The 27,997-nt window shown below is 33.5% G+C and overlaps 2 protein-coding genes and 1 long non-coding RNA gene across 3 annotated transcripts; 1 reads left to right on the top strand and 2 right to left on the bottom strand.

Moving 5' to 3' along the window:
• On the bottom strand, positions 1-19,313 carry rb (adaptor related protein complex 3 subunit ruby). The gene is made up of 19 exons (XM_085945923.1): positions 19,020-19,313; positions 15,948-16,055; positions 15,062-15,200; positions 14,335-14,495; positions 13,599-13,848; positions 12,464-12,746; positions 10,094-10,203; positions 9,005-9,272; positions 7,555-7,772; positions 7,051-7,309; positions 6,376-6,548; positions 6,059-6,174; positions 5,734-5,968; positions 4,301-4,490; positions 3,131-3,330; positions 1,863-2,001; positions 1,625-1,734; positions 1,014-1,117; positions 1-374 (listed from the first exon to the last, which is right to left on the bottom strand). The coding sequence occupies exons 1-19, from the start codon at positions 19,121-19,123 to the stop codon at positions 227-229; spliced, it is 3,315 nt and encodes a 1,104-aa protein (XP_085802049.1). The 5' UTR covers positions 19,124-19,313; the 3' UTR covers positions 1-226.
• A 318-nt stretch (positions 19,314-19,631) lies between these two features.
• Positions 19,632-21,690, top strand: Dpm3 (Dolichyl-phosphate mannosyltransferase subunit 3). Its single transcript, XM_085945814.1, has 2 exons — positions 19,632-19,671; positions 19,785-21,690. The coding sequence occupies exon 2, from the start codon at positions 19,791-19,793 to the stop codon at positions 20,070-20,072; it is 282 nt and encodes a 93-aa protein (XP_085801940.1). The 5' UTR covers positions 19,632-19,671; positions 19,785-19,790; the 3' UTR covers positions 20,073-21,690.
• A 1,579-nt stretch (positions 21,691-23,269) lies between these two features.
• LOC147072855 (uncharacterized) lies at positions 23,270-26,495 on the bottom strand. The gene is made up of 3 exons (XR_015070532.1): positions 26,368-26,495; positions 24,609-24,705; positions 23,270-23,388 (listed from the first exon to the last, which is right to left on the bottom strand). It is a non-coding gene; the product is annotated as an uncharacterized LOC147072855 (long non-coding RNA).
• Positions 26,496-27,997: the final 1,502 nt, after the last annotated feature.

Genomic DNA, 27,997 nt, shown 5'->3' with positions numbered 1-27,997 from the left:
GAAAATATTAAATTGATATATTTTTAATAATTGAGAATTTATTACATTGGTAGTTATAATATACGTAGCCATATAAATATTAATTTTTCAATTACTTCAAATTGCAGGCAATATGAAATATCCAATTGAGCCGTTCGTTCTTTTAGAATAAATTGAAAAATACAACTTACTTAACATCTTATTTTGAGGTTAGATTTTTTACATTACATAATCAGTTAAATATATTCTATTTAGATAAAGCTGACTTTATATCATTTAGTAACATCGATCCGATAACCATTTTGTCACAATTTACGGTAATATTTGCAGAGTCCAATGATATCTGAATGGACAGCAACACGAGGCATTGGGATGAAAGTGTTTGTCCAGCAAATCTGAAATGTAAAAAGAGTTTCATTCAGAATTTCAATAACAATTACTTATATTTAAATACATCTAATTTCCTGCAATTTTTCTAAGCAACAAACTTTCTGTGGGCATAGTTTTGACACCCTGCAACCACCAAAAAAAATAACCATACTGTTTGAAAGTAGATGTTGACAAACTTTCATGTGACACCTATGCATTATAAGCATATAAGGGATAAGAAGATAAAAATGTGAAATCCAGTCACCATAATAGATCATGACTTTGAGGTAAGTTTTGGTTTATGACTTAACGATGGTCAGGCCATAAAACGCAAGGAAACCCGTTAAGTGTGAAATATTGCCAATATTTGACATTTTAATGCATACATATGATATAGATGTCAACATTGAAAATATATTCTTTACACGTGTTTAAGTTTATCTCATTTCTCCATACTTGTGAAATGTACCTTCGTATAGTCATACCCAGAAAGTAACCCACTTCCCTTATTTTTGTGTTATCGGTTATAAGTTTTCAAGGTAGGTCTTGCTCATAAACGTATTCTACGTTAAAATCACTTGTGTCGTTTGCCTTTCAGAAGTCGATATATCAAAGCTTAGGAATGAAATAAAATTATATAGTAAGTGAATCATATATTAACATACCTCAGTGTTTCTCCCTTTGATGTGATGGCTGACATATTGGCAGTTTGGAAAACCCTTTCGCAAATTATTTCTGCCGAACCAGGGTTACTGCTTTTACCCTCGACCTAATGAGACAAATAAAAAAACAATAAAATTATAAGTTACATCATTTTAATCCAATCGACGTTTGAAATACATAATATTCAAATTTTTATTAACATATACAAATACGTAAATGCATGGCAATCATTGAAATAAATATTAAGCGGCAGACGCATAATATGAGCATTACTATTTATAGATACATCTGCAGTATCTAAGGCCAGCAAGTTAACAAAACGTGATTGAAGGACGATCTTTTTTTGGTCACACGGTATTGTGTCATTCCCCGTTTTGGCTCGAATGTAACGGTCGTTTGTTAGTGGCATTTTTCATTCTTCTTGTTTTTATGTTATGTCGGTCTTTGTCAGAGAACCATTATTCTTGGCAATGTGGCCATGTGACAAAGAAAAATAACACTAATATCATTAAAAGGTTTTATAAAAAACGTACACATAGAAGAGTCTGTATGGATCTTGTAATATATTAGAAAAATGAAACTACAACAATGAAATATTTGAACATAAACATACCTGAGTCATTCCTCTCAATTGTTTTTGCTCCGAAAGGTATCGAGTTTCAGACATTGTAACACTTCTCATCAATTCCCCAACAGGCGGCTTAACGGTGACTTGATTATCTCCTGAAAGCGCAAGTACGAAATGTTACCATATTTTGATGATATAGATTGTTTTTAAGAAAGTAATATTATTTAATTTGATTGCATTGAATTAACAATTAAGTAGTGTCCATGGTAAGTTGAAATATTACCCATGTTGGTTGACATTGTGAATTGTGCTGACTGAGTGGTGTCGTTGAAATCAATTCCCAATATTCCCGACTGACTACATCCGGCTCCCAAACAGACTATTGGTGCAAACGGGTGAATTCCTTGATCAGTAGATAAGCCCTAAAATGAAAATACACAATAAATTAACAATATGTATACATATTATCTCTAGTCAACAACTTTTGTATGACTAACTGGAAACAGATAAGCCTACAATATATCGTAATTTCATAAATCTAAAACAACATAACATAATATACTAGTATACATCTCACTTGTTTCACGCTGATTGTTTTTAACTGTTGAAAGGTAAAACCACACAAGTGGCTATAATTGTTTTTTTTTCAGTAGAGCAAAACAATGGATTCGCAAGCAAGCTGATTTTGAAAATATGTCATGTGTTGATGTAGTCGTGAAAAAAACATAGGTGAAGATTTTCAAGTAGGTAAGTACATATGAATATGTGTATTAATTAAGGCGCTAAGTACCAAAAAGTAGTATTGCCTGTGGTTACAAAATACTGAGTCATTGCAGTAAAATTGCATGAAGCAGATCTTTTGAAAAATGTGGTTTCAGTGTGAAGTAATCTCGGCAGCTTCCATAATTTTAGCAAATTAAGAACTCGCGAGTGTCAACACACCGTTGTCAGCCATTTTATATTGAATGGTGTAAGTACTACTGCAGTGGTACTTACACCATTATAAATAAAACACGCCAACGAACTTACAACGTCGCCAGATTTAAATATTTTGCTGTATTTTTTTGACTTGTTTGAGGCACTGAGACCGTAGTTGACGTTATTGGCGTTGGTACGTAGAACATTTTTCTATAAAAATGTCAGTTTTAATTTTTTTGGTACTTAGCGTCTTAATTAACACACATTTATTCTTATATTCTTTTACCATACCATAGCTGGAATATAATTGATTTTATTGTATTTTCATCAATCCATGAAATGAATGGCGTTCATAGATGAAACAATGTTTTAACAAAGCTGAGATGATTCATTTTTAAAGCTGTTTTGTCATTATTTATGAAGTAATTCTCTTAAAAGAACACGGATCTATATTTTTGCTAGTTAAAAAAATTATTATTTATATATACGGTTTTCTAGCAGTTATTAGTCGGGTTTGTGACAGTTTCTGAAATTAAGTTTATACCTCAAAACAGCTGTGAACATCAACAAACTCCACGATGTTTCAAATGTTTCAAAACTGTGATACGAACAATCTAAATATGCGTAACATACCTTATTCCCAGCAGTTATATTTGTAATATCATCATTGCTCTGATTGTGAAAGAACAACTCCAGCGATGCCATCTTTTGGGAGTATAAATGAGGAGCTCTCGTAAATCGGTATAGTACCATAAGACCCTTTCCGATTATTTTTGATAATAGTTCATATGATTTTAGAGGTATAAATGATGGGCTGACGATTGATATGTTTTCTGCAAAGAAAATCCTTACATCACTAAGAAATCTATGTAGAAATTACAGTAAAGGTATGTTTCTTGGGACTTTCAGGGTTATCCGAAAAATTGGTGAGACTATGTGACCAGCTGCCATATCGTAAAAACATGTTTATTGACATATAGTTATATGACAATCCGTCACATAATCTGTTCGCACCTTAAGTCCTACATAAATACAAAAGTAGGTTAGTATGATCCCTCATGCCAACATACATGGCTTACTTAACCAATGGAAAAATTTATTTAGTTGCCAAGCGACAGTACAGTTTCTTAAAGCGACATTTCTAAAATTTGGCAATGTCTATTACCTACTCGCTTTAATGGTATTAACTGGCAATTATTACTGGAAAGATATTGTATTAATTAAAATAAAACACAACAATAATACTGACATCAGGACCTCTTTAGTAGGACATTCTCAACTGACCATCAATTACGGCAAAGGTGCGCTGAACCAATGCCAAGCTCTTCAAATAATTCAAGCCCAAGATAGTTAATATCTTAACTCAAATGGAGCAGTAACTTTGTTAGATGCCATAAAGTTTATGGAGGAATCTCAGTAGATACTCAGCACCTGGGCCATCCCCGGAGAAGATGTTCGGACAACGTCAAGAAGGATGCTGAGAAGCTGATTTTGAGACTTCGGCTAGAGATGCCTCAAAGAAGATTGTGCAGTTGGTTATGGACGTAAATGGTCTGTACCGGATGCTTAAGTAAATATTTATAACATAGGTATTTGCTTCCTTTTACATTAGTTAGTTTTGTGGCCCGATATGTGCCTGAAATGAATGCATAATATATTCCAAGTGTTGTCATGCCACATACACGCTGTTTTACCAGACCGGACGTGGCGTGTATGAAACTGTACTAATTCTTAACATTGCCACCATCCAAAAATAGTGCATGACAGTCAAGATATTATAAAATTCTATATAATTACTCTTACCATCTGGCAAGTTTTGGTAACCCGCAATCGGTGATAAGAATCCACCATACGTTGGAGTCATTATGGGAAGGGCACTGCCAACATCACCAAGTTCTAACAACAAGTCCAAATTGCTCTTCTCTGTGTCTTTTGCATTATTAGATTTTTCATTGGAGTTTGGTTTTTCTGATTTCTTTGGTTCACCTTTTTTCTAAAATATGGTAAACGTATATGTAATTAATTTTTCATAGAGCATAGAACGCCTGTCTCAGAAGCCAATATATTAATAATGGCAGGTTCGAATCCAAAATATGACAAAACATTAAATGTTATTTTTTGTATGTATTTTTAATCACAAGCAACGATAGGTTGGGGAATTCTCAAACAGATATACCTGGAAAAAAGGCTGCTAAAACTATTACCTCAGCTCTAGGAGCAAAATGCGATGATTGTGAGCCCCACTCGGTGCAAATTTCTTTCTAATAGGTATGTTTCTGATGTAAACATATGTTACGCCGAATGTGCGAAATTGAATATTACATGAAATGGGCAAAATTTTGCCTAAATCATGAAAAATGCAAGCCCGTTGCCTTATTCATGAATTAGACAAAATATCTGGAGAGTGCGTGAATTCGGCAGTAATTTTTCTGCCTAGTTCATGTATTGGACAAATTAGATAGTAGCGCTACGGTGGTATTTTTTGCAACTAAACTAAATGTATCAAATGCTCATGCATTGGTCAAAATGTACATTTATTATCTATGGTCAAAACAGATGATCGCGCTCCGGTGGTGTTTTTTGCAACTAATCAAACTAAACAAATGTGTCAAATGTCATTGATTATAATATAAAAATATACCAATCAATAACTACAATGACGTTCATATCCATTTACTATGCGCAAAAAAAATCTAGAACTATAATATGATAACGGAAGAATTTTATTGAAAGGTATTTTCGCGATTTTATTCGTGCTTGGGTATCAATCGTGCAATGGTCGATTGAATGTTTGTGATAGTTTGTTGACACTTGATAGCTAACCTCAAAATGGACATTCAGTTGAATAATTTAATTCAGAATTACAAAACCTAACCTAACCTAATAATAATAATATTATGTCCAATTATAACTAATAAAACCATCCGTATTAAATTTACTTTTTCTTCTGTCATGTTGACAGTTCAAGAATTCCATACCCTGGCGAATTCATGTACTCAGCAGAAAATTTACCTAATTCATGAATAAGGCAACAGGCTTGACTATTACATGAATTAGCCAAAATTTTGCCCATTTCATGTAATAGTCAATTTCACACATTCGGCGTAACACATACACATAAAGCTTTATCAATTACAAAATGATAATAAAAATTATATAAAAGTTTACGGGTTGGTTTTATATTAATATTTTGTAAAATGTAATTATAAAAAAGTAAATGCTTTGATGATTCTTACATTTTGGGGCTTTTCGGTACTAGAGGAGTTCTCGCTTTTGCTGTCTGACTGACTCACTGACTCGCCGGAAGACGTTTCACTCTCGCCCGATGAAAACGAGTCTGACTCGCTATCCGATTCACTTTCAGAACCGGCAGAGCCCGATTTGGACGATTCCCTATCAGAGTTTGAAGAATTGGATTCCGTATTGTTAGATTTTTTAGACTGTTTCTTAACTTTCTTGATTTGCTTGATTCTGTAAAAGAATTACAATTAAATAATTAATAATACGACAATAAAATACTGCAAACTTATTAATATATTTTATTTATATCATTGTACATACGGTTTCTTTTTAGGACTATCAGAGGTTTCTTCTTCTTCTTCGGAAGATTCCTGTTCAGAAGCGGACGAAGAAACCAGCGAACTGTCTTCGGATTCAGAGTAAAATAATTTGTTCTTCTGAAATGACAGTATAATTATTATACAATTATCATTTGTAATGTGTTTAGATAACTGTTACTTTTGTATGTATATATTTGTATTAAGAAAGTATTTTGTGTATAATAATATAACAATATTTATATCATCTCAATCATGTCTCAAACAGACTCAAACACCAAATGATAGATTATATAACGTACAGATGGTGTAGTTACTTACACTTTTTTTGATATGTTTACTATGCTTTGGAAGTGGGTCGATTATTTCAGGCACGACCGCATCACGCAGGGAGGCTGGGGAAGGTTCCGAAGGGAAGGGGGGCAAGGGCAAATAGCCAGACGCTCTGCCGGAAACGTAATGTGACAAACTACCCAAAGTATACTGCTGGCGCTCTGAAACCAACGATATATTGTAATATACATAATTTGAAAACACTTCAAATATATACCTACTAGAAAAAATCTTTCTTGATGGAACTTGAACCCATGTCAATGTGTTTTACCAAATAAGACAGGCATCCTACGTAATTACAATAAAATTAACTAGTGGCTTTTACTTCTTAGTTAACCCACCTTGAACTAACATGTATCAATTATTAAGTGCCTTAATTACTAACCAGCGACAAAATTAACGCAATTTGATAAACATTTCAAGATGTAAAAACTAATAGTTAATTTCGTCGTAATTAAATAGGACACCCGTAGCTTAATTAGTAAAACACATTGGCCTGAATATTCTCAAATCTTGTGAATTATTCGTTGAATAAAAAAATAGTTAAAATAATTAATACGATCAACTGAAATTAAAATTCTAATTGCTTTTTATACTATTACATACAAGCTCCATAGATCATGTTGACACTCATAAAATGTATATCAAATTAGTAATGCTCACCTTTAAATTTGCTCTCTAGTAACGGTGCAGGTTTAGTGACCAAAAATAGTTTCTTCGCATTCTGTCCAAGCTTGGATGCACTATCGTTTTCATCGGGGAACACAAACCGCCTCAGGAAGCGTGCCCTGTCTCTTATATCGTAGGACGGATCGTAGCGTGCCAACGTGAAGACATACTGTGCCAACTGTCGTGTTTGGGACGGGTTCGTCAAACACAGTTTCACAGCCAAGTTCAAAACTTGCAACTTCACAAGATCGTCCTGAAAAAGTAGATAAAGACACAAACATCTTATAGAATTAGTTTGTTAGCAGTGATATGTAACTGTAATAATTGTTGCTCGATGTGTCCGCCTGCAATTGGAACTATAACATGATTTTATTTTAATGCTACATTTAGCATGAATGTTGTATCTCTGTGAATGATCCTGTTGGTGGACTTTCGAAAAGACTTAGAAAAGATTTCAACTTTTGTATAATAGTAAATAGTATTAAATAAACAATATACCTCTTGCACAAACGTTTTAGCACATTTTCTAAGTACATCGGGGGCCACTCTATCTGATCTGTACTCTCCAAGCAGCCACAAGATGGCAGCCCTAGCAGCGCCTACTGTAATGTGATCCAGGAGACGGACCATTTGAGCGATGATGCTCTTGTGGTCCACCGACCGCTCCGACTGTAGAAGCTTTTTTATCACCACAACACTCTCAGCAACAACCGCTTCTGCAATGCCCGATAACAAAGGTTTTGAAGAAAATATATGAAAGTTAAGCTGAATGAAAGGCTGAAGGTTCAATTGTAGTAAAAGCAGACCGTGATAGAAATGACTTGATATATAAAGTGTATTGTCATTATTTAGATGAGTAATCGCATAAAATCTGTATGTAACCAAAGCAAGCAGGTCACTATTGGCATTTAATCTGTATGATGATGAATGATGTATGTATTCAGTGATGACCAGATAGACAATATTAAATTTTCTGTATGTAGTTACCAATTCAAACAGCCATACCTATAATGTTTTAGAATCACTATCAAGTGATGTATGTATTAACATGAGTTCAACAGGCTTCATATTTTTAGTGCAAAATCTTTACCCAATAACCATTTGAAGTATTACATCTCCTCATCGTGCCTTATCGGAAATCGGCCAACATTTTGGACAGTTTTATGGAGCTACATTCGTACCAATCGTGGAGATTCTTAATATATGAAATGCGGCATTGTCCTGTGCTATGTATTACTATAAGATGTACTTCACCTAATAATGCATCGTAAGGGATGAAAACTAATGCATCCTTACGGTAACAAATACAGTTTTTTTTTAAAAAACCTTCCTGTTTTATTTATTGTTCTGTAAACTGTAAACTGCAAAAATCCAAAATGGCCATTGTCTACATACACGGTGTCATTATTATCCAACCATTTTTTGATTTTTTTTTTTTTTTTTAGAATTATTAATAACCATGTCCTTGCTTTTTCGTACAAGGTGGTTGTTAGTAATTTTGAACAATCACAAACACCCAGGCTTTGAGAAAAACACATAAATGTTTTTGTCATGACCGGGAATCGAACCCAGGAACTCTCGGGTGGAAGGCGAGCGCCTTACCAACTGCACCACGAGAGCGTTCTGACCTTTTCATAACGATGTTCAATTAAACGCAATTTGAACATGTAAATTCATTCTGCTATATTTCTGGGGCAAGGAAAAGGAACTTCATAGCATTGGTGAAAACCATTATGTAGAAAATTAATACTATTGATTGACAGTAATGGAATTTGAATTATAATTCTAATTAACGTGAGATTTGTACAATTCCATATGAATCATTTTTAGGGACACAGCTTTCACCTTTTGGCATTTTCAGGCACCATGTATATCCATCTATTACATATTAAATAAATTGGACTATATATAATTGTTAACAAAAATCTTTATCAAGCTTGTCATTTACCATCTTTATTTGAGAGTAAATCCAGAAGTCCTTGAAGACACGTATCGGTGACGGTTTTAATATTGGCCGCACACCGATCGATAGCCTGAATAGTCGCCGCAACGAATATCTTATCACTGGATGTGATGTAGGTTTGGAATTCTCTTAGAATTGTCGGTACACTGGACTCGGTCGCGAGATTCGACAGGATTTCAAGCTTTAGCAGTTTGATATGAGTTGGATCACTGGTTCTTACAAAAAATGTTTTCAGGAACGGTTCGAACATACTCTGAAATTACATAAAGGGAAACATGATTATTACATTGGCAATAGGTTCAAATGACACCGAATCAAGCGGCTCATTCTATCGTTTCCACTACAAAGTAACCTTCACATGATTTGAACTATTTCCCATAGACCACGCACTTCTTAGACAGCTACCATACGTACTATGCATGTGAATACATTTTCAACTTTGAATTGGTGTTGAAACTGAAGAAATAAAAGATAAACAACATAATATGGGAAATATCCTATTTTGAGACAATGTATGTGAACGTGTGTGAATCATTTAAAATGCAGATTTTATAAATATACCATATTGAAAAGAAAGATCGATAGATTGGGAGGATAACAAGAAAGAGTGAGAGACCGAGACAAGCCGATACAACAGGAGTGATGAAAACACCCCGGCGAGTGTGAATTCGATATAACGCGATCGATTTTTAATAATACTTATTTTGTCCTACAATTGTTTTCACATGTGCCACAGGCCAGGAATTATAATGAGTGGAATAATGCATGCACGATCTTGCTCGCTCACATGTAATTAACTTAAGTGCGCGAGTGAATGAAAAGTAAGCCGATACATTGCCGACAGGTCAAGCAAGGTGAACTAGATTCTTTTTTGCAACGCATAACATGAATGTTATTTTTTCAGTTGATTGCAAAGTTATGTTACTTTTATTTGATGTGTTACCATCCCTATCCCCCTGCGACATAAAATAAGCGGTCTGAAATCTTGAACTATGTTTTTTCGTAATCTATCAGTTTGTTCGTACCCTTTACCGCTTATTTTCACCCACGGACACTGCTTTAATCTTTGCTTACCTTTTTGCTGATACTCAATGATGCAATGGAATGTAAAACGATACTCTGTACTTCTATCGGTCCCCGTAGCAGTCTAACTAGTGCTCTGGCAGCTAACGGCAGTTCACAGGCTGAAATATTCATACACAAATGGCATTACTTAAAGACATAAACTTATCATAATGTTTGTTATATAAAACTAACATATATATATTACTCGGTATTTACACAAAGATCGATTATATTCAGGCTGAGACAAGAATTTGCAAATTTCGATCGTAGTGCTAGTTGTTACTTATTCTTCGAACGTAATATAGTAAACTGTTTGTAGAAAATGTTGATTGTTATAAAATGGTGATACATTAACTAATTCGAATGAAATATTTAATTAATTACATCACATTGCATTAGAAGATAATCGGTAGGCTTAGGATTCTTAGGTATTTAAATTTTTTTTTTAAGCGGCCCCACAACAAATAATCAAAAATATCTATCTGTTTCAGATAATTTCGAAACATTTAACCCCTATGTGTTAGCACCTATTTTTAAATATTTTTGGATAATTACATATTCTAGGTTTAAGCACATATTTTCACATAAACATAAAAAATTACAAGAAATGCTTGATGATGAAGCTTCCAACTCTATTTCAATAACAAAAGAAATAATGGGAAACCGTTCCATAAAAAATTAATTGGCATTTATCACTTCAAATTATGGTAAGCACAATTGAAATGTTAGAATCATCTACAGTCACTAGTGGAGCAAATTAATCGTCTCTGTTCTGGCAGAACACACTAACTGGAGAATACTAGTCTTGAGTAATTTGACTTTGAAGTTGTTAAAAAGTTTGAAATAATGGTCTATCATGTGAGTTTATTAAGTAATCGTAAAAAGGATGACTTTAAAATAAAGACTGTTTATTTATTAAGAAGGTTTCCAGACGGTAAAGTTTGAAATAAGGAACATTTTGGTACTAACTCAATATGCCATTTTTTCGAATTAGTGTCTTCTGCCAGAACAGTGACGTAATATTTTAAACAATACTGCTGCTGAAATAAGAAATGTTCCTAGACCAATTGGAATAAAAATAAGAAAGTACAAAATTAAATAGTGTTTTAAATAAAAATGCTGGACTTCAAATGCTGCAAAATATTAAAGATGTTTTGGAAAACCATGAGATGCTTCAGATATACCAGACTCGAATTCACTTAAAACCAGCGGTAAGTCGCCGCGCCGCGTTCAGTAACTTGCAGCCGATTTCTCTTTTAGTTAGCAACGTTGCTACAGCACAAAATCCACGTTCACACAAGTACGACGATGGGAATGCTATTAGAAATCGTTGAACAACCGACCATAACCCAGGGTACAGTTGAGAGATTCGGTTCTGCAGCCAAAATTCTTGGTAGCCATTCTGGAATTTAATTTTTAATTCTTTGTTTGTTGTCAGTTCGATAAGTTCTTCTTATATAGGATTTTTATAGATAGAATTTGTTTTTTTTTTTATCTTTTGTGATATGGAACTCTAAAAATGTTATCGACTCATTATTTTATTACCTATACGAAATGTGTAGTGAGATGTCCGGGGTTCCAGCGGCTAGCTCAGGTGTCCATCGAACCCCGGATTCACAAAAAAAGAGAACGATATTTTAAATTGAGGAGAAATTAAATGAAACCACGTCTGTCTCGTGCGTAACTTGATATTAATCTTATATTTTAAATTTTCTTTACAGGTTTATATATTTTGTTTTTACAATAAGTTTCGCAGGTCCGTACATGTTGGAAAAGGGACGCTTACTAACTTTCTTTTTTTCTTTTTAAATTTCCCGTACCCACGCCGACCAGCAAAAAGGACTCTCGTGATTGGCCAAATTTTATCGCGTGATCCTTTTGATTTGACGAATCACGAGGACCACCTCGGCGCAGGCGCGCGGAGATTTTAACGTTGCCGCCATGCGCGGCAAAATTTATTATATTTGAATACTTATATTTAGTCTTAAAATTATCTCTTTCATCCATCATCATTTATACTTTAAAATCTATCTTAATTACACCTCCGCCCAGTAAGTGATTTTCACGCACCGGACGAAGGCCTTTACTTATGAATAAAAAAAAAATTACGTAGTTGAGCAAGGAATCAGATTAGATGTTTTATGAAGCCGTTTCTAGAGGTCAGGGTTACGTTTTGACTTATGACTACTAAATGATTATTTTACACCGAGAGAAGCCCGCCTGTAACAGGGGTGTATCAGTAGTTTGATTCATATGGTGTGGGTCACACTTATTTTTATAGGAAACATCATCTATAATTATTATCATGTCGATGAGCAGTATGCCATGGGAGACTGGTGGACAGTCATTTGGTTTTGTATCTAATATAAGATGGAATACCTGGTCCAGCATGATAAAAGAGTTGGGCGACGGCCATGACGACTCCGGCATTCCTGCTCTGAAGTAGCGGGTTGGCGTTCCTCAGCAGGAGTCGGTGATCAGGATCCAACGATCGCGTATTCTCTTGCGTCTTTTTCTTCTTCCCAGCATCCTTTTTGTTGGTGGAGTTCTTAGTTTTTGAGGAATGTTTGTCATTGGTCCCTTTGACGTCAGTGTCAGAATGCTCCGATCCGTCTGTGTCGTAAAATGGCCGATCGTTTTCATCTTCATCGGCTAATATGTCCTAGAATAATAATGTTTCTTACAATAGTACGTTATCGGGCACTGTGATAAATTGTAGGGATCACGATCCACACAAAACAAAAAAAAAAAAAACACTGCATCTCAAGTCCATGTCGATTTCCATTCCAATTACCTCGACATTATTACAGCGTAATTTTTTTCTTCTTTAATTATAATGTTTTTTTACCCATATTCGATCCCAAGAAGATAAAATTGATTCGATAACAGGTCCATATTCTTGGTCCAAATATACATTGTAAAAAAACATGTTATTTTACCAGACCCGCGATTCCAACCCGAGACCCATGACATTATAGGCTGAAACGTTACCACTTGGCGATCGTGGGTTATAATAAAAATAGTGCAAATAAATAAATAAATAGCAATTTGTTCATACATTTAAATCTTAAGTATAAATTTTATTTAAACATCTATTAATAACTACTATGTCAATATCGGTCCTCTGACATAATGTGGAGAAAAGATCAAGATATTATGTAATAAGAGGCAGTCCGTAAAATTTACGACATCATTTAATGATGTCACACATTGTATGTATTTTGTATTTTTGATTCTCCCCCCCCCCCTGTCACAAAATATCAAAAAAATTGTAAGAGTCAGAAAACAAATCCTACATACTATGGTAACTACAGACGTTGAAAACTGGAGGGAAGCGGTTTTAGACAGTACTGAATGGAGGCAGATGCTAGAGGAGGCCAAGATCCACATAGGGTTGGAGAGTCAAGAAGAAGAAGACATGGTAACAATAATATATTTAATCCCAGTATGCTACATCACCACTTCGAATTAAATAAATGTAATTAGGTTCTGAAAGTAGGTTAATAGCCTTTACCCCAGCGTTTGGATCACAGAAGTTTTCTCTGGCGTACTTGGTGAGCACATTGAGAATGACCAGCTGTCCCCATTCATCCACATCTACCAGAAGAGTGCAGAGTTTCCGAAAGTTAGGGTGGATCAGGTCGCTCCTCTCCGGACAGACTTCGCTGAAAGCCATCACCGCCGAACCGATCACGATGATGGTGCGCTCCGACAAAAGTTTCTTTATCACCGACACTAGCTCTTCTTTTTGTTCCGGGTCGAGACTGAAAAAATTAAGCAGAATAGGGTGATACTGTCCATTACACTAAATACATAGTATCAGATCAGTAATTCTCTAACAGGGTTTGCGAAAACCTGGGGGTCCACAAGCAGTGTCAGGGGTTAAGAGAAAATTTGCAATACTTGTGAAAAGAATAGGAGCAGTCAGATAGGGGATCCCTGAGATTTTACAAAATATTACAAGGGTTCCTCCAAACAAAATGATTGGGAATCACTAGTAGATGAAGCCTTTATATAGTTGGTGAACTAAGGCTAACGATAAAATAAACTGCAAGTTGTTTCATATTGTCAATTTCATATTTTACACTTCTGCTCTGAGAACTATATGCTAGGGCTATACTGAGATAAAATTGCCTTATAACAATTACTCAATATGAACATAACCATGGTTAGATATTCTTAAATGTGCAATAATGGAAGGAGTCTACTGAATCTTCTACTAATTAAATATTGGCGATGATTGAAAATACCTGTAGAGTTTTGGAATGGCATGGGCTGCCGTTTTTCTAACATATGGACTCATATCCGACGCAGATTCCTTTATAGCCAACATCACGATGGGAACGATCATGTCCACCCGGATTGAAGACAAGACGCGCAGAGCGCTGGCTCGGATCAATTGATTCGGGTCCTAGTTATACATAAAATTTAACATCAGTAATTTTAAAACACTATCATTCAACTAAAGATTTGGTTATTTTATTTAAATTAAAGTATTTTTATGAAAACTTTAAAGCCACAGCGGGTGTATCTTCTATATTGTGGCTCATGTATCATCATGGCCATCTAAAACCCCCCTGCTTCAGCTGTCCTTTCACACTACATGCTTTTTTTGTGCAAGTGCAACCACACAGTTTTTCCCAATAGCAAATAGTCCCAGAATTTATGTCTTATCGATTTAAGTGAATCAAAAAAACAAACTAGCTATATCCATAGTAAAATATCATTACGATAATATAGTAGTTTATATATTTCTGTTTTAACTATTTTGACCTTTAAGCAGTCAAATTTTAATTATTACTTTACTCTAGCACAAATTCTTTTCTAAATTATAAAATAAAAAATGAGAAAATAATATATTCTGCAAAATTCCCTTATAACAGTTAGTTTATTCTTGCTCTAAAATCGAACTAAAACATGGAATACTAAACTAACATTAGTATATTAGTATTTAACAATTTAATAGTTTATTGTTACCTTGAGGGCGCGTTGGAATGTACTGATGGATAACAGAGCCAGGTCCTGTTTCTCCTCAGCGTATCTTACAAGGTAGACATAAACCAATTTCTTGACTTCAAGATTCTTGGATACAACATTCTTCACAACGGCAGGAAATCTGTAAAATGCAACAATTGTATTGTATTGATTACGTAATAAATGACAACATGTCATGGCCTTAGTGCATATGATAACATGACATTAAGTGAGTGTAATATGTACCACGAAAGTTCAAAGAAAAAGTTTCTAAAAACACATAACTTAATATACTTCAATTCGCAGAAACGACAGAGATTATAAATTTATTTTCACTGCGGGGCATAATATATGACTCCGTATAATTATATTACCAGACATTTTTTCTTTTACGTGTAATAGTTGTTAGCGATTCAACTAACCCATTATTGGGTCCTTGCTTTGGATCAAACACATGAATTTACCATGTGCGCAAGAATCGACTTATACTTTATTTATTGCTACAATTAATTTTCTTTTCTGTTAATTTATACTTATAGACACCATTATATCACAGGTATGGGCGTCTTAATAGCGAGCTGTTTAATGACAAACCCCTCCGCTTTTTCACGTACATATCGACGAAATGTCGACTCCCGCTTTAGTCTTTACACTCACAGCCATGGCATGTTGGTTGTATTATATTGCATACAAATATCAACAGGAGTAAACCATGATAAAAGTTGAAAATTATTTTTATTTTATTTATTATTATTATTTATTATTATTATTTTATTTAAATTATTTAATATTAAAAATGTAGTAACATTTAATATAGGTAGGTATTGTGATAGGTGTATTTTTCATTCAGTTTTATAACTATATTTGTCCTTAAAAAGGTGTAACTTACAAATCCGAAGCATCTCTTCCCTTTGCCATCATCCCTATGATCCTTTTCATGGCATCCAACTTCAAAAATTCTTTCGATCCATCTAGCATCTGCTTCAAATCATCGTGTCTGAAAATAAAGTAAATTAGGAATACACTGTTCTTTCAAAGTTTCAAATTATGGTTCTTTCAAAATAACATAATCGAGATTGCTAAGCCAATGGCATAGAAGAGACATTTTGGTAAAAATGGATTGTTAAGGATTTAATTTTCAGCGTCCCAAAGTCCCATCGATTATCACGTGACAAAATTACGGGTGGTTGATGAAAACTATATCGAAGAAACCAATTTAATTATTATTTGCCCCTCTGTACATATTATCCTTCACACCCTTTTGCTTTGATTGGCTATTTGCATCAATATATTATCACAGCCTGTACGATAAGTTTTATTTTAAATAGAATTTCGAAATTTAAAAAATTAAAACAATGCACAAGGTCTATAATATAAAACATTGACGTATTATTGTGTAGACGAAGTGTGTGAAAAATAAAATTACATCAAAATTGGTTATTCTTTCGTAATTATCAAGACTACAAAAATAAAGGACAAATTCCAAACTGCATTAATTTGTACATGTCATTATGGTTTTTTTTTCTCACCAATGCGTCTGTATCATATTTGTAATGCTACAGTTTATCTTATAATACATACTTAAAACTGAACTCCACCCACATTACAAAAAGGGTGATCCTTACAGAATTTTGTCAGATGATTATAACTAGGCAATCCAATCCCGAATTTGACGATCCCGGGATTGGCGTTTTTTTCCATAGTTAATACTTTATTTTTTTATTTATACAAATAGCATTGATAAAATTGGTCAAAAATTTTGAGTATAATTTATACTATTTAAGACATTTAATGTTAATATTGTGTACGTTCAATCTTGGAAATACATGGGTTTAATGGAGTACCTAAATAATATTGTAATATATATATTAATATGAAAGTAAAACAGTTTTTTATTCATTTAAAAAAAGAAAACATTCATAAAATTCAGCATAGAAACAAGTGCCCGCCTGTATGTCCGTAGCACTGGCGGTTAGACGCTGTTCGCGTGCCAGAATGTTCTTCGAAGCGAAGTTCTTACGATTGCGAATGACAACAAACAATGGTTATTTATTATCCATGAGCATCCAGCAATTCCCCCTGTGACATGTCGTCTCTGTTCTGGCAGAACACACTAACCGGAGAATACTAGTTTTTGACTTTGAAGTTGTTAAAATGTTTGAAATGGTCTATCATTTGAGTTTATTAAGTAATCGTAAAAAGGATGACTTTAAAATATAGACTGTTTATTTATTAAGAAGGTTTCCAGAAGATAAAGTTTTAAATAAGGAACATTTTGGTATAACTAACTCAATATATCATTTTTTCGAATTAGTGTCTTCTGCCAGAACAGTGACGATGTACAGGTACACTTCACTAACATAAATTTGTACACATATCGATTGTGATTGATAAAAAAATTAATTCCAAAGGTTTCGGGATTATGTTTACTAATCTCGGGATACATAGGTATCGAAAATTGTACGGGATTCGGAATTAGATTCCCTAATTCGAGGGCTTAGTGTCAAACAACACTATCTACAAAAGTGCATCTTTACAGGAGAGCCAAAAATCGTTATTTTAGATTATTGTAACTCAACAAGGGAAATGTTTATTTAAAACCTAATGTTAATATTTTATAATTTATTGTGTATTGTACATTTATCTTGCTTATGATGATGTTAAAATTTATAGGGATAGTTTTAAAAAAATATGAAAACAAGGGTTACTTATGTAGTTAGCGTTAAACTTTAATGACGATTTAATAAGAAATTAGAAAAGATTGACATAACGTTGTTTGACTATCATGTAGCCGTAAATGTAAAAGAACGTTATCTCAAAAAAAAAACACTTTTTTGTAGATAACGTTGTCTGACTTTAAGCATTCGAATTATAACCCTAGTTAAAGTACCCATTTTTCTGACCAAATACTGTATGGAATGGTGTATCCTGTATATATATGAATGATAGAAAATAACAACGATTCCTAGTATTTGCGAGGTTTGCAAATTTTTCCGACGTACAGACACAAATTACAAGGTTTTTGTGGATTTTTGAATTGATTAGTTATATGTTATACATATGTATTATGTATATTAGATATTCGATAATACTAGCATACCTTTTCAATGAAAATTAAATTCTCCACCAAAATAGGATTTATGAGTTTAACAAGATAGACTGACGATATAGGAAACGCTTTTAGGGACTGCTCATTGGTATAATGCGGTGTGCAGTCAATGAGATATTATTTTGCAGATGTGTAGCTAACTTCATGTATGCCAAAATTGACAGTGGTCAATGTACAATGTTGTACATAAAGGTGTCTCCAGTAAGGATATTTGAATCAATATGGATAATTGTGAGTCATGTACCTCTTCCTCCCCCCTTTGGCTCACTCCGTGATAATCTTTTGAGACATCATGGGGGAAGACATGGTGATTAAATTTATGTATAGCAAGCAAAACAAAAGTCTAACACCAATGCAGGGAAAAGATTTTATAATGGCATTTGTTATGAGGATCGGATTGAGCTGTTGGCCATTCAATCAACTCGTTTTCTGTAGATAATATAAGGGTTCAACATTGTAAGCATCCATATCCTGGATTTAGATACACATTAGCTTACATTTATTGACCCAGCTGGAACCCCAGCCCATGACATTTAACATGCCAGTCCAATATACTTCAATTAGTTGGTTTGTCAATCGGTAATGGTTAACAAAGTAATTAGGACAAGAATAGAGTCAACATAGGTACCTATTATATTATTTAGCCATCATAGAAAGAAACAAAATGGTATTTTTTGAGCTGCAAAACAGATTTGAAACCTTGTTTATTTCAAACTTTCGATTATAAACAATCTGATTAGTTTGGAAATAGAAAAATAATAATGGAATCAGGAAAGCTGTTTTCAAAATGAATAGTAATATGAAGACGCTGATACAAATAATTAGTCGATTGTAGGGTCTTTTTAAACTTACTTTTTATAATCGGGCTGAAAAAATCCACCTGACGCCGGGTCTGCCGCAATTTCCACCTCACTGGAGGCGGCTTGCCTGTCATTATTGTAAGACGGGTTCGACATTTTAAACCACTATGTTTTTAATAATCCTACCATATGAATTTACTGAAAACAATTATAGCAATATCTATTCCACTACTACTAACGTCGTATTAAACTTAAATATACATTGTAATCGGTTTCGTACAACACCAAATCAATTAGATCTGTGAATGAAAGCTTAGCTGACAAATTAATTGGAATTGGAAACGTCACAAGCAGACAAAAAAGCTATCGTAATTTGACAGTTCTTTTAGTCATATATTTTTAAGGCTTATGATTGTATATTATAGATAGCCAATATATCAGGTATTTATTATTGAAAAATGAAGATACAAAATGTTGATTTTTTTAAACATTATTAGAATTATATCCCTGGTTATATCATAATATTATGCACTTGAGATGTTTAATCAGGACAAAATAAATAAGCTTAAAAGGTCCTCTTTATACCAAAAATATCACCACTTGTTATGGTACGACTGACTGTCAAAACAAAAATCCAAATTAAATTAAGCCAACACGATATTTTGACAGATTTTAGCCGACGCAATATTTTAAAATAAAAATTGGTAAATAATTTAGCAAATAGTGTTCAATAAGAGATTCGATGTATATTTTGAATTTGTTATCTATTAGACCACTATTTATTGTAATAGTATAATATATTTTTTTATTATTTCAGATAATCATGACTAAACTACTTGAGTGGTTATCGGTGGCGATCGCTCTGTTTGCCGTGTGGTCGTCAATAGTATTCGGCTATGTGAAGTCGCCATTCCTAGACGCCTGGATGAACATTGTCGTTGTTTCCCCATTTATTTTCGTCGTCTTGTTTGGCGTGTACGCCGTTACCGTGGTTCTCTACCGAGTGTTCACATTCAACAACTGCGAACAGGCGGCTGAAGAATTGAAGAGGCATATCTCAGAGGCCAGAAAAGACTTGGCGCGGAAAGGATTCGTGTCTAGCTGATTCTAGTCAGTCTAAAAAGGCCAAATAAACAAGTTGTACAATCTAGGTATATATAAGAGTACAGTGGACTAATAATAAAAGTGAGCCATGTAATATTTTAGAAATTATAAAAAATACTTCTATATTCCCGACATATCATCGCGGTTATCTGACAAACTAAAAATCCTCCACTCACAAGATCACAAAAAAACTCCACCTCCGTTCCATGTACATATCTATGCCACCCCAGTTCTGTTCTTTCACACTATATCAGTGCTCTGACATGTCGGCCAGAATATAGAAGGTACACTGTACACATGACGTGTATTTTCAACAAGGTACACAAAAATAATGGGATGTGAGTCGCCTTCTCGGTGAGACTGTTACAAGGTTTAATTATCGAATGTGGAGAAATATGGAATAAATTTAAACAAGTGTTAAAGAATATCCATGCTATTTTCAATAGTTACGTCTATCATAATATGCATTAAAGTTTGTCATGTGAATGAAACCTGCATTCAATAATGGTAATATTTGAGAAAATTCAAGTGGGCTTTGCATTTCTTGCGGTTTAGGGCCTAGCCGTCAGTTGTAAACCGAAATCTTGAACGGTTTATCTTATTAATCTGTTCAGTGATTTCCATATACCGGTATGTCCGTAAATCAAAATTTTTCTGCTCAAAGTATAAATGGTTGTGTCCCAACGTTCAATTGTCTTTTTTTCATCATCTTGTATTATCAAATTAGAACAATATGTACATTTTTATTAACCTCTTCTTCTTCTTGGAAGCATTCGGCGCCAACACCACATCAAAGGCATCAATTGCCTTCCGCTCCTTTACCCTCTGAGTCCGTAACTCGAGACCATACAAAAATATGGATGACACTAATATTTGCAGAAGTATCATTTTAGTGGCTACTCAAATTTCCCAATCCTTCCATATACGGTAAGACGTGTCATCGCATTCGCAATCTCTGTGCGCCTTCTTATCTCTTCACATCCGCCTTTTCTACTAGTGATCGATCCCAGATATACAAACTCGTCCACTATTTCTCGATTTTGCAGTATATTAGCTGCTGGTAGTAGGTTAGCCCGATCGATAACTATTTTTTTATAACCAATCGGCCATTAAATTAAATAAATATAAGCAAAATAGAATTTGATATATGGGCATTTGATTGAATCTTTTTAATTTATTGTTTTCTGCTAGTCATTAAGTTTCTTTATTTTTATTTTTTGGAAATATATGCCTTTTCACTTATGAAAAATAAAGTAAAGTAGAATACACACCAATAATATAATCTTTCTATCACATATGATAATATGTACGATAAAGAAAACAGTACTACATCAACCTCAACTGCTGAAACCTTGTATGTATAGGTTATTTCTGTAAATTATAGTGTATTCAAGTGGATCTAGGGCTGTCAAAAAAAGTATTGACACTTTCTTCCGATAAAAGGTATCAATACTTTTTCTTTCAATATGACGGCCCTAAGTGGATTTCTTTGTAACTGTTACACTGAAATAATTAGTAAACTTGTATGATGGTAAATGTTATTTGATTATGACTTGTTATGTATTGATCTTTTGTAAAATTGTATTTATATTTATTTTATAATAAACCATTTAAATCATTATTCCCTTTTTCTATTATCTACTCTAATACCATGCTTTACATCTGAATGTCTTCACATAGATCTCGTGACGTGTCGTTTATGCAGCGATCACATGCTGCTGGCACAGCAACAAATTTGGTCTATGGTTTCATCATTCCGCAGAATATTTTGAATGATCACCATCTCTATAAATTCAATGATGGAGAGTGCCAACTCTGATGCATTAGTAATTTGAATTATTATTCATGCTAATTTCAATTAATTTTAACAGTTTCTTCGTGTGCACACTTTAAAATTACTTGCAATATTGCATCCATAGATAATATTTTGAACAGAACCCTACCAGCAGACCATAGATAATAGAGGTAAACATCAGACATAGATAATAATTAAAATAAAAAAAAATGTTCACTGACTAGTGCAGTTCATGATGTAGCGCGATACGCGTGAGGTGATTTCATTATTGTTCTGGCGATTTTGGCAAATTTTGTTAACTGACAATATTCATTTAAGAGCAAAGCTACACGGGCGCTGCGTCGTGAGACTGCTGTATTCCGACTGCGAGCGGAAGTGAGGACGCACCGCTGTTGCGTACTCACTCCCACTTCCAGTCAGAATACAGCGTTCTCACGACGCAGCGCCGTGTGGCTCCGCTCTAAAGGTTCAAAATGTGCTACGGGATGGGAGCATTAAATAGTCTGATACTTAAATACCAAGAAAAACGATAATACACATTTTTTTCCGTAGCGGCATTTTAAATACCTACCAAGAAAAATGATATTAAACACTTTTTCCCATAGCGGCAGCTTACTGTGACAGGACATAACGTGGTGATAATGACGTATTTGAGACATTATCGAGATTTACGATGCAAGTGTTCATGACTTATTTGTGCTCTGCAACTGGTCCAGATATTTCCATCTCCAATAAAATTGTTTATTTGTATAATATTTAATTTTTTTTGTGAAGTATATCCATATATTTTTACAGGCACAACATTTTTTTTCAATACATAATACCTATGTCGAGGATTAAGAAACGACACCTCGTAAGTGACAAAATAACAACTTTACAGGAGCGGGAAAAAACTCACCTGCACACTATGTATTTGATATTACAAATCTATGTTTTTGTCATGTATAGTGAATATAATATTATGTATGTAAAAAAATACTATATTTACAAGTTATCATTAGTTTTTGACAGTAGATATGAGATATCGTTTCAAATGTATTTAAGAGCTAAATATTTTTTTAATAATTTTTAGTTTTCATCGGTAGATTCCGATATACCTATCAATAGGCTTACCATATGTCCCGGTTTGACCGGGATTGTCACGGTTTCACTCATTGGTCCCGATGTCCCGGCCGGCTTGGCATTTTCAATAATTTAAATTGTCATGATTGACCGTAGTTAGAAATTTTGTGTGATCATAGAAAACATGCTTTATAACAAAATGCTATCAAAATCTTATTTTTGATGAAAAGTGGAGTTGGCTGGTTTACAGATTAAACAGTTGATATTGTGTTGTGTTTATTTATTTTACAAGAGAAATAAAGTAATACAAATCAGAGCTATATCAGTTTATTCACAAAAAAGATTATTACAAAATATTGTTATCTAGGAAATAATTAGGTGTCTCAAAATACTAGATTTCCATTCCGCTTTAGATGCGCAGCTACAAATCACCCTTGACAAAAGAATTGTTGATTTTATTCTGAAAAAAAAGTTAAAATAAGATTCATTTTAACAGTAATAATGGCTACATACATATATTTCAAAAACCGTTAGAAAATCAAACAGAATATGAAGCAACTTGAGTCGTTTGTTACTACTCAGACTCGTATTATAAAATATCTTATTATTTAAAAATTTATGTTCACTAATAGTATTATGGCAAATAAATAATACAGACATTTTCAAATTAATACTATTGAATCAAGGCAATTGGTAGAAACTGTTAGATATTCCCAGACAATATTTATGACATGCAAATTGATCATATCGAGGAAGTTTGAAAATCACTTGTGCATTTGGCTGTAATCATTAAGATCATTTTTTCTGTCAATATCTAAGTTAGATACAGATCTAAGTGTCATTACAATTAATCAGCTTCATTACTAAATTTCAAAAACCCATGTGCAACAACCAATAAGGTGTAGGAGAAATTTGAAGGTAGGAAATGAATGATGGCAAGTACATTTCGATAATTATTCAGTCTTCTCTAAAGATATAAATTCTATCGAGTCATAATGTGATATTCTCTGACAATTTCTATTGCTCCTGTTGAGGATAGGTCAACAGTACCTATGCCTATGTATAAAATAAAATGTACATATCTCCAAAATCTAGTGGTAAAATGAGAATAATTAAGCCTTATGTTTTATGACAGAACATTACTATCAATCATGTTCATTTTTACTTGGTGAAAATAGTGGACGTTATTGAATTTTTAAGACAATACTGAAACATGATTCAATCCACATACCGGAATATTTCATACTGGACTCTCCAAGATAATGTTTTGTATAATGGTCGGTTGACATCGATAATAAAATCTGGTAAACGAATTGAAATAATATTTTAGGGACCTTTCTAAGCCTGGAATGTAACCAACTACCCAGATTGCATTCCTGTAGGTATTAAATGAGGAATATTGTGAATATAGTATTATTCAAAACCGGATTGGCAAGATTATCAATTAAGAGTTTTCTCCCGGATCATGAAATAAAAGGCAAAACTGGGGTTTCCAAATAAAAAAAATTAAAGGACACTGCTGAAATACGAAATAAAGGACTGTCCTCTGAAGATTGAATGGTCGCTGTAATCATAGTTAAGAATGGAGGCCTTCTAAAACTCAGGGAAAAAAGATTGGGGGGCTGTGACACACACACACGTTTATGAATTAACCCCTTCTAGCGGGCATGGAGCCTCCACCTTTGGCGTCACGACGTTTCCTGCCCATGCCAGGGGGAGATGGCACCTTGTCCTTCATGGAGTCCATATCTGGCATCGGTGGCATCTGGCGAGCAACCTGTAAAGATGATTCAATTTAGTTACGTCCTTATCAAAAAATGTATTTTATATTGATGGGAATGCTTTGTTACACTCTACACAAAAAAATCTGGGACAGTGAATCCTGATGAAATAAAAATTGACGGTAGCAGGCGGAATCCATCCATAGATGTTTCAATTAGAAAGAACGCACATTCCGAATATCGATTGAGTGACAATAATGTTTAATCTATATCTTGGAAAAAGACGATTATTGTAGACGCAAACCAATAAAGTATTGATTTTTATTAAAAAAGAAATCTTTTATTTCGAAAATAAATGAAAAATGATATAGACATTATTATGTAATAATTTTATTTCGAATGAAAATAGCATTTCCAATAAAACAGTAATTCGCGCAATTTACTATTAGGTAGTAGAAATTTGAGAGCAAAACAAAAATACTGGTTTCAGTAGTAAGTACCTATTAGAACTTCCGACAGCAATGGATACGACTACAAATGAATAATTATTATCGCAACCTTATTTCTAATTTGTTATACTTAGTTGAATTTGAATATTTAATCATGTAGGTACATATCGCTACCTGAAAGCAACAGTGAGATAAAGTGAAAAAAGTCGATTTTGAGATAAGTATGCCAATCGATTGCGAAAAGCTATAGGTTCCTAGATAATGAATCATCGAGTTATTATAAATTGTAATACTCCATATAAAAATACCAATGTCGCTTTTATTAAAACATGTCTTACAACTTCAAAGCAACAGTGCGATAACTGAAATAACCCCACCCCATAAAACTAGCATTATCATTTATTATAAAGCGCAGAAAAACAAAATAACACATATGTATGTACCTAGTTAACGATTTGAATAATTGTATGAAGCAAAAATTATAGTTAAATTATCATCTCGAAACTAGACTTTTTTTTCTTATCCCACTGTTGCTTTCAGATAGTGAATGTGCGATTTGATATAGGTACATACACTATACGAATACGGGCAAAGGAGAATTTCGTACTAAAATTTGCCAACTCAAAATAGACAAAAAACAGAGAAATTTCCGATAACTGATGGCGATTCAAATAAAGCCATTTTCTCCTACAACTAGTTAGAAACATTACGGCAATATAGTTATATAACTTCACTTGAATGGCTTAGCCTGATTAAAATATCACAGGGATCAAAATTATTTTTGCAAGTTCATAAAATAGTTGAAAATCCATTATTTTTTACAATCACGTATTTGAAATAAGTTTACTGGATGCACGAGAGCCCTTTGTGGCATTTATTCTTATTTACCTGTTTATTTAAGTATTCATCCGCGGTTGATTATCAATGTATAGATTATTATATATAGGTATATTTAATAACTATTTTTCATTATATCTATATTGTCTTTATTATTGATTCTACAGTGCAATGTCGATCTTTGCTTCCTGAATGAGATTTTTTAACAGTACTTAATTGTTTTACTAGATATTGGGTTTAAGTCACTTGTTCAACCTATTAGATCCATTCTCTGAATCCAAACACATTGAAAAAAAAACAATACTTATGTAAATTTTCTAGGATTTTCGTGGAATTCTACCCAGCAATCCGCGGGTTCAAAAGTGAACACTGTCATTCACACTCTACCGTCATCTTATATCCACAAAAATATATAAAAACATTAAAACTCACTCGTTTCACAGGTTGATCGTCGGTAGATTCAGGAGGGGCAGCTGAACCAATTTGCACAAGGCAAAGAATGATCGCCGCAAAAATGGTGAACAGAAATGTCAGCTTCATTTCGAAAGATTGTTTTTTGCTAACACTTGACACTTGAAGAAGACAAATGAGTTTGTATGCAGATGATTCAAAAAGCACGGTATTTATATGAATGCATTTTAACTATGCGTGTTTCATTTCGATGACATCTGACATGTTTTTTTCTAATTGTAAAATGCTTCCTGCGATGAAGGTCTCGATTAGAATATCAAACAATAAAACCATGCAAAAAATACGCGAGATAATTATTAAACTGATCAATTAAATTTGTATGACATGTTGGACATCATATGGCATTAAAATATCATAATAATATTTTTTTTCTGTTTAATTGTCAGTAATTCACACACCTGTAAAATTGACAGTAGCGTACCTACAGAGAACGACCACATACACCGTATAATAATAGTTGGGTTTCATTAATATGAATAGAAGATTTTGTATACTCTTTCGAATCTTATTATTCGAGAAATCGGCAATTCCAAAAAGAGTAGAGAATATCTCTTTCTCGAGAATTCAAGAGAAATGGTTATTTTAATGTATTACGCAACGGTTTTTTCCAGCCTTCTTTTACATGTCCAAAACCATATCCATCTCTCCACAACCGAGGAAAGACATTTTGCCTAATAGTGTTTACTGAAAGCTATGTAAAGTTTTTCGCCCAACAATTAAAAACTACCCCAGAAAAGCTGAAGACGAGACCATTTTTTATCTTTATCGAAACAAAAATCAAGTGTTCGTATTATTTTCCGAGAAAATTGTTACAATTTTAATAGTTCACATCGGAACCATAAGTAGAAGGTCCTTATACTGGGTTTGCGCTATTTTATTTAAAAATATATGTTATAGATCTACCATCATAAATTGGCATTTCAGCGAGGGCGCTAGTATGACATTGAGAATATTACCATAACTAACAAAAAAATGGTAATTTATAATTTTTATTGATAGTAGATTTCTGTACAAATATTATGCAATCTATAATTCGAGAAACATGTTGTAAAATTAAATGGCATTTGTAACAAATTTATCCTCGATAGACAATTTTAGTTTCAAATTCGACCGGCTGCCAACTTACGATGGTAGATCTTTACTAATTCGCGATTCTTTAGCGCCGTGGAAAACCAAATTAATGTAGGTAAATCTTTTTGCTCTAAGTACAATATTCTCCCCTTTTCGAGAGGTCACGGGGGTTTTTAGTTCAGCAAACAGGGGGGGGAGGTATCTCTGATGGATTCCTTCGTATACCACTTTTGGTAGGTTACCTTATTTTCATAGACCAATGGTATTTAATGTGTCGTCAGTTTCCATGACTATTCTTTTGTAAATATTTCTACCTCTGTATATATTATGCGAAACCTAATTAAATGTAATACTAATAATTAGTACTTCACTGAAAAATGAGTAGGTATAGCTGATATAGGTCATGTTACCAGCTTTAAATGTAGATATATTATGATAGAAACTAATGAAATAATAGATTTAATTAAATTTGTGACCATGAGTGATTTCATATCACGTATTTAAATCAAATAATTATTGA

The sequence above is a fragment of the Rhyacophila brunnea genome, unplaced genomic scaffold (genome assembly GCF_057557595.1).
Source record: "Rhyacophila brunnea isolate RB1 unplaced genomic scaffold, BYU_Rbru_1.0 scaffold_19, whole genome shotgun sequence".
Classification (NCBI taxonomy): Eukaryota; Metazoa; Arthropoda; class Insecta; order Trichoptera; family Rhyacophilidae; genus Rhyacophila; species Rhyacophila brunnea.
This window is presented reverse-complemented; position numbering and strand designations above follow the sequence as displayed.

Bases quoted from the DNA above. Each gene is read 5' to 3' on its own strand.
- rb (XM_085945923.1), bottom strand. From the start codon at position 19,123: ATGTCGAACCCGTCTTACAATAATGACAGGCAAGCCGCCTCCAGTGAG. The intron at 7,773-9,004 runs GTAAATGACAAG...CGGGCATTGCAG, and splicing joins TTTACTCTCAAATAAAGATG to AAGCGGTTGTTGCTGAGAGT. The intron at 3,331-4,300 runs GTAAGAGTAATT...TTTTCTTTGCAG, and splicing joins TTACCAAAACTTGCCAGATG to AAAACATATCAATCGTCAGC.
- Dpm3 (XM_085945814.1), top strand. From the start codon at position 19,791: ATGACTAAACTACTTGAGTGGTTATCGGTGGCGATCGCTCTGTTTGCC.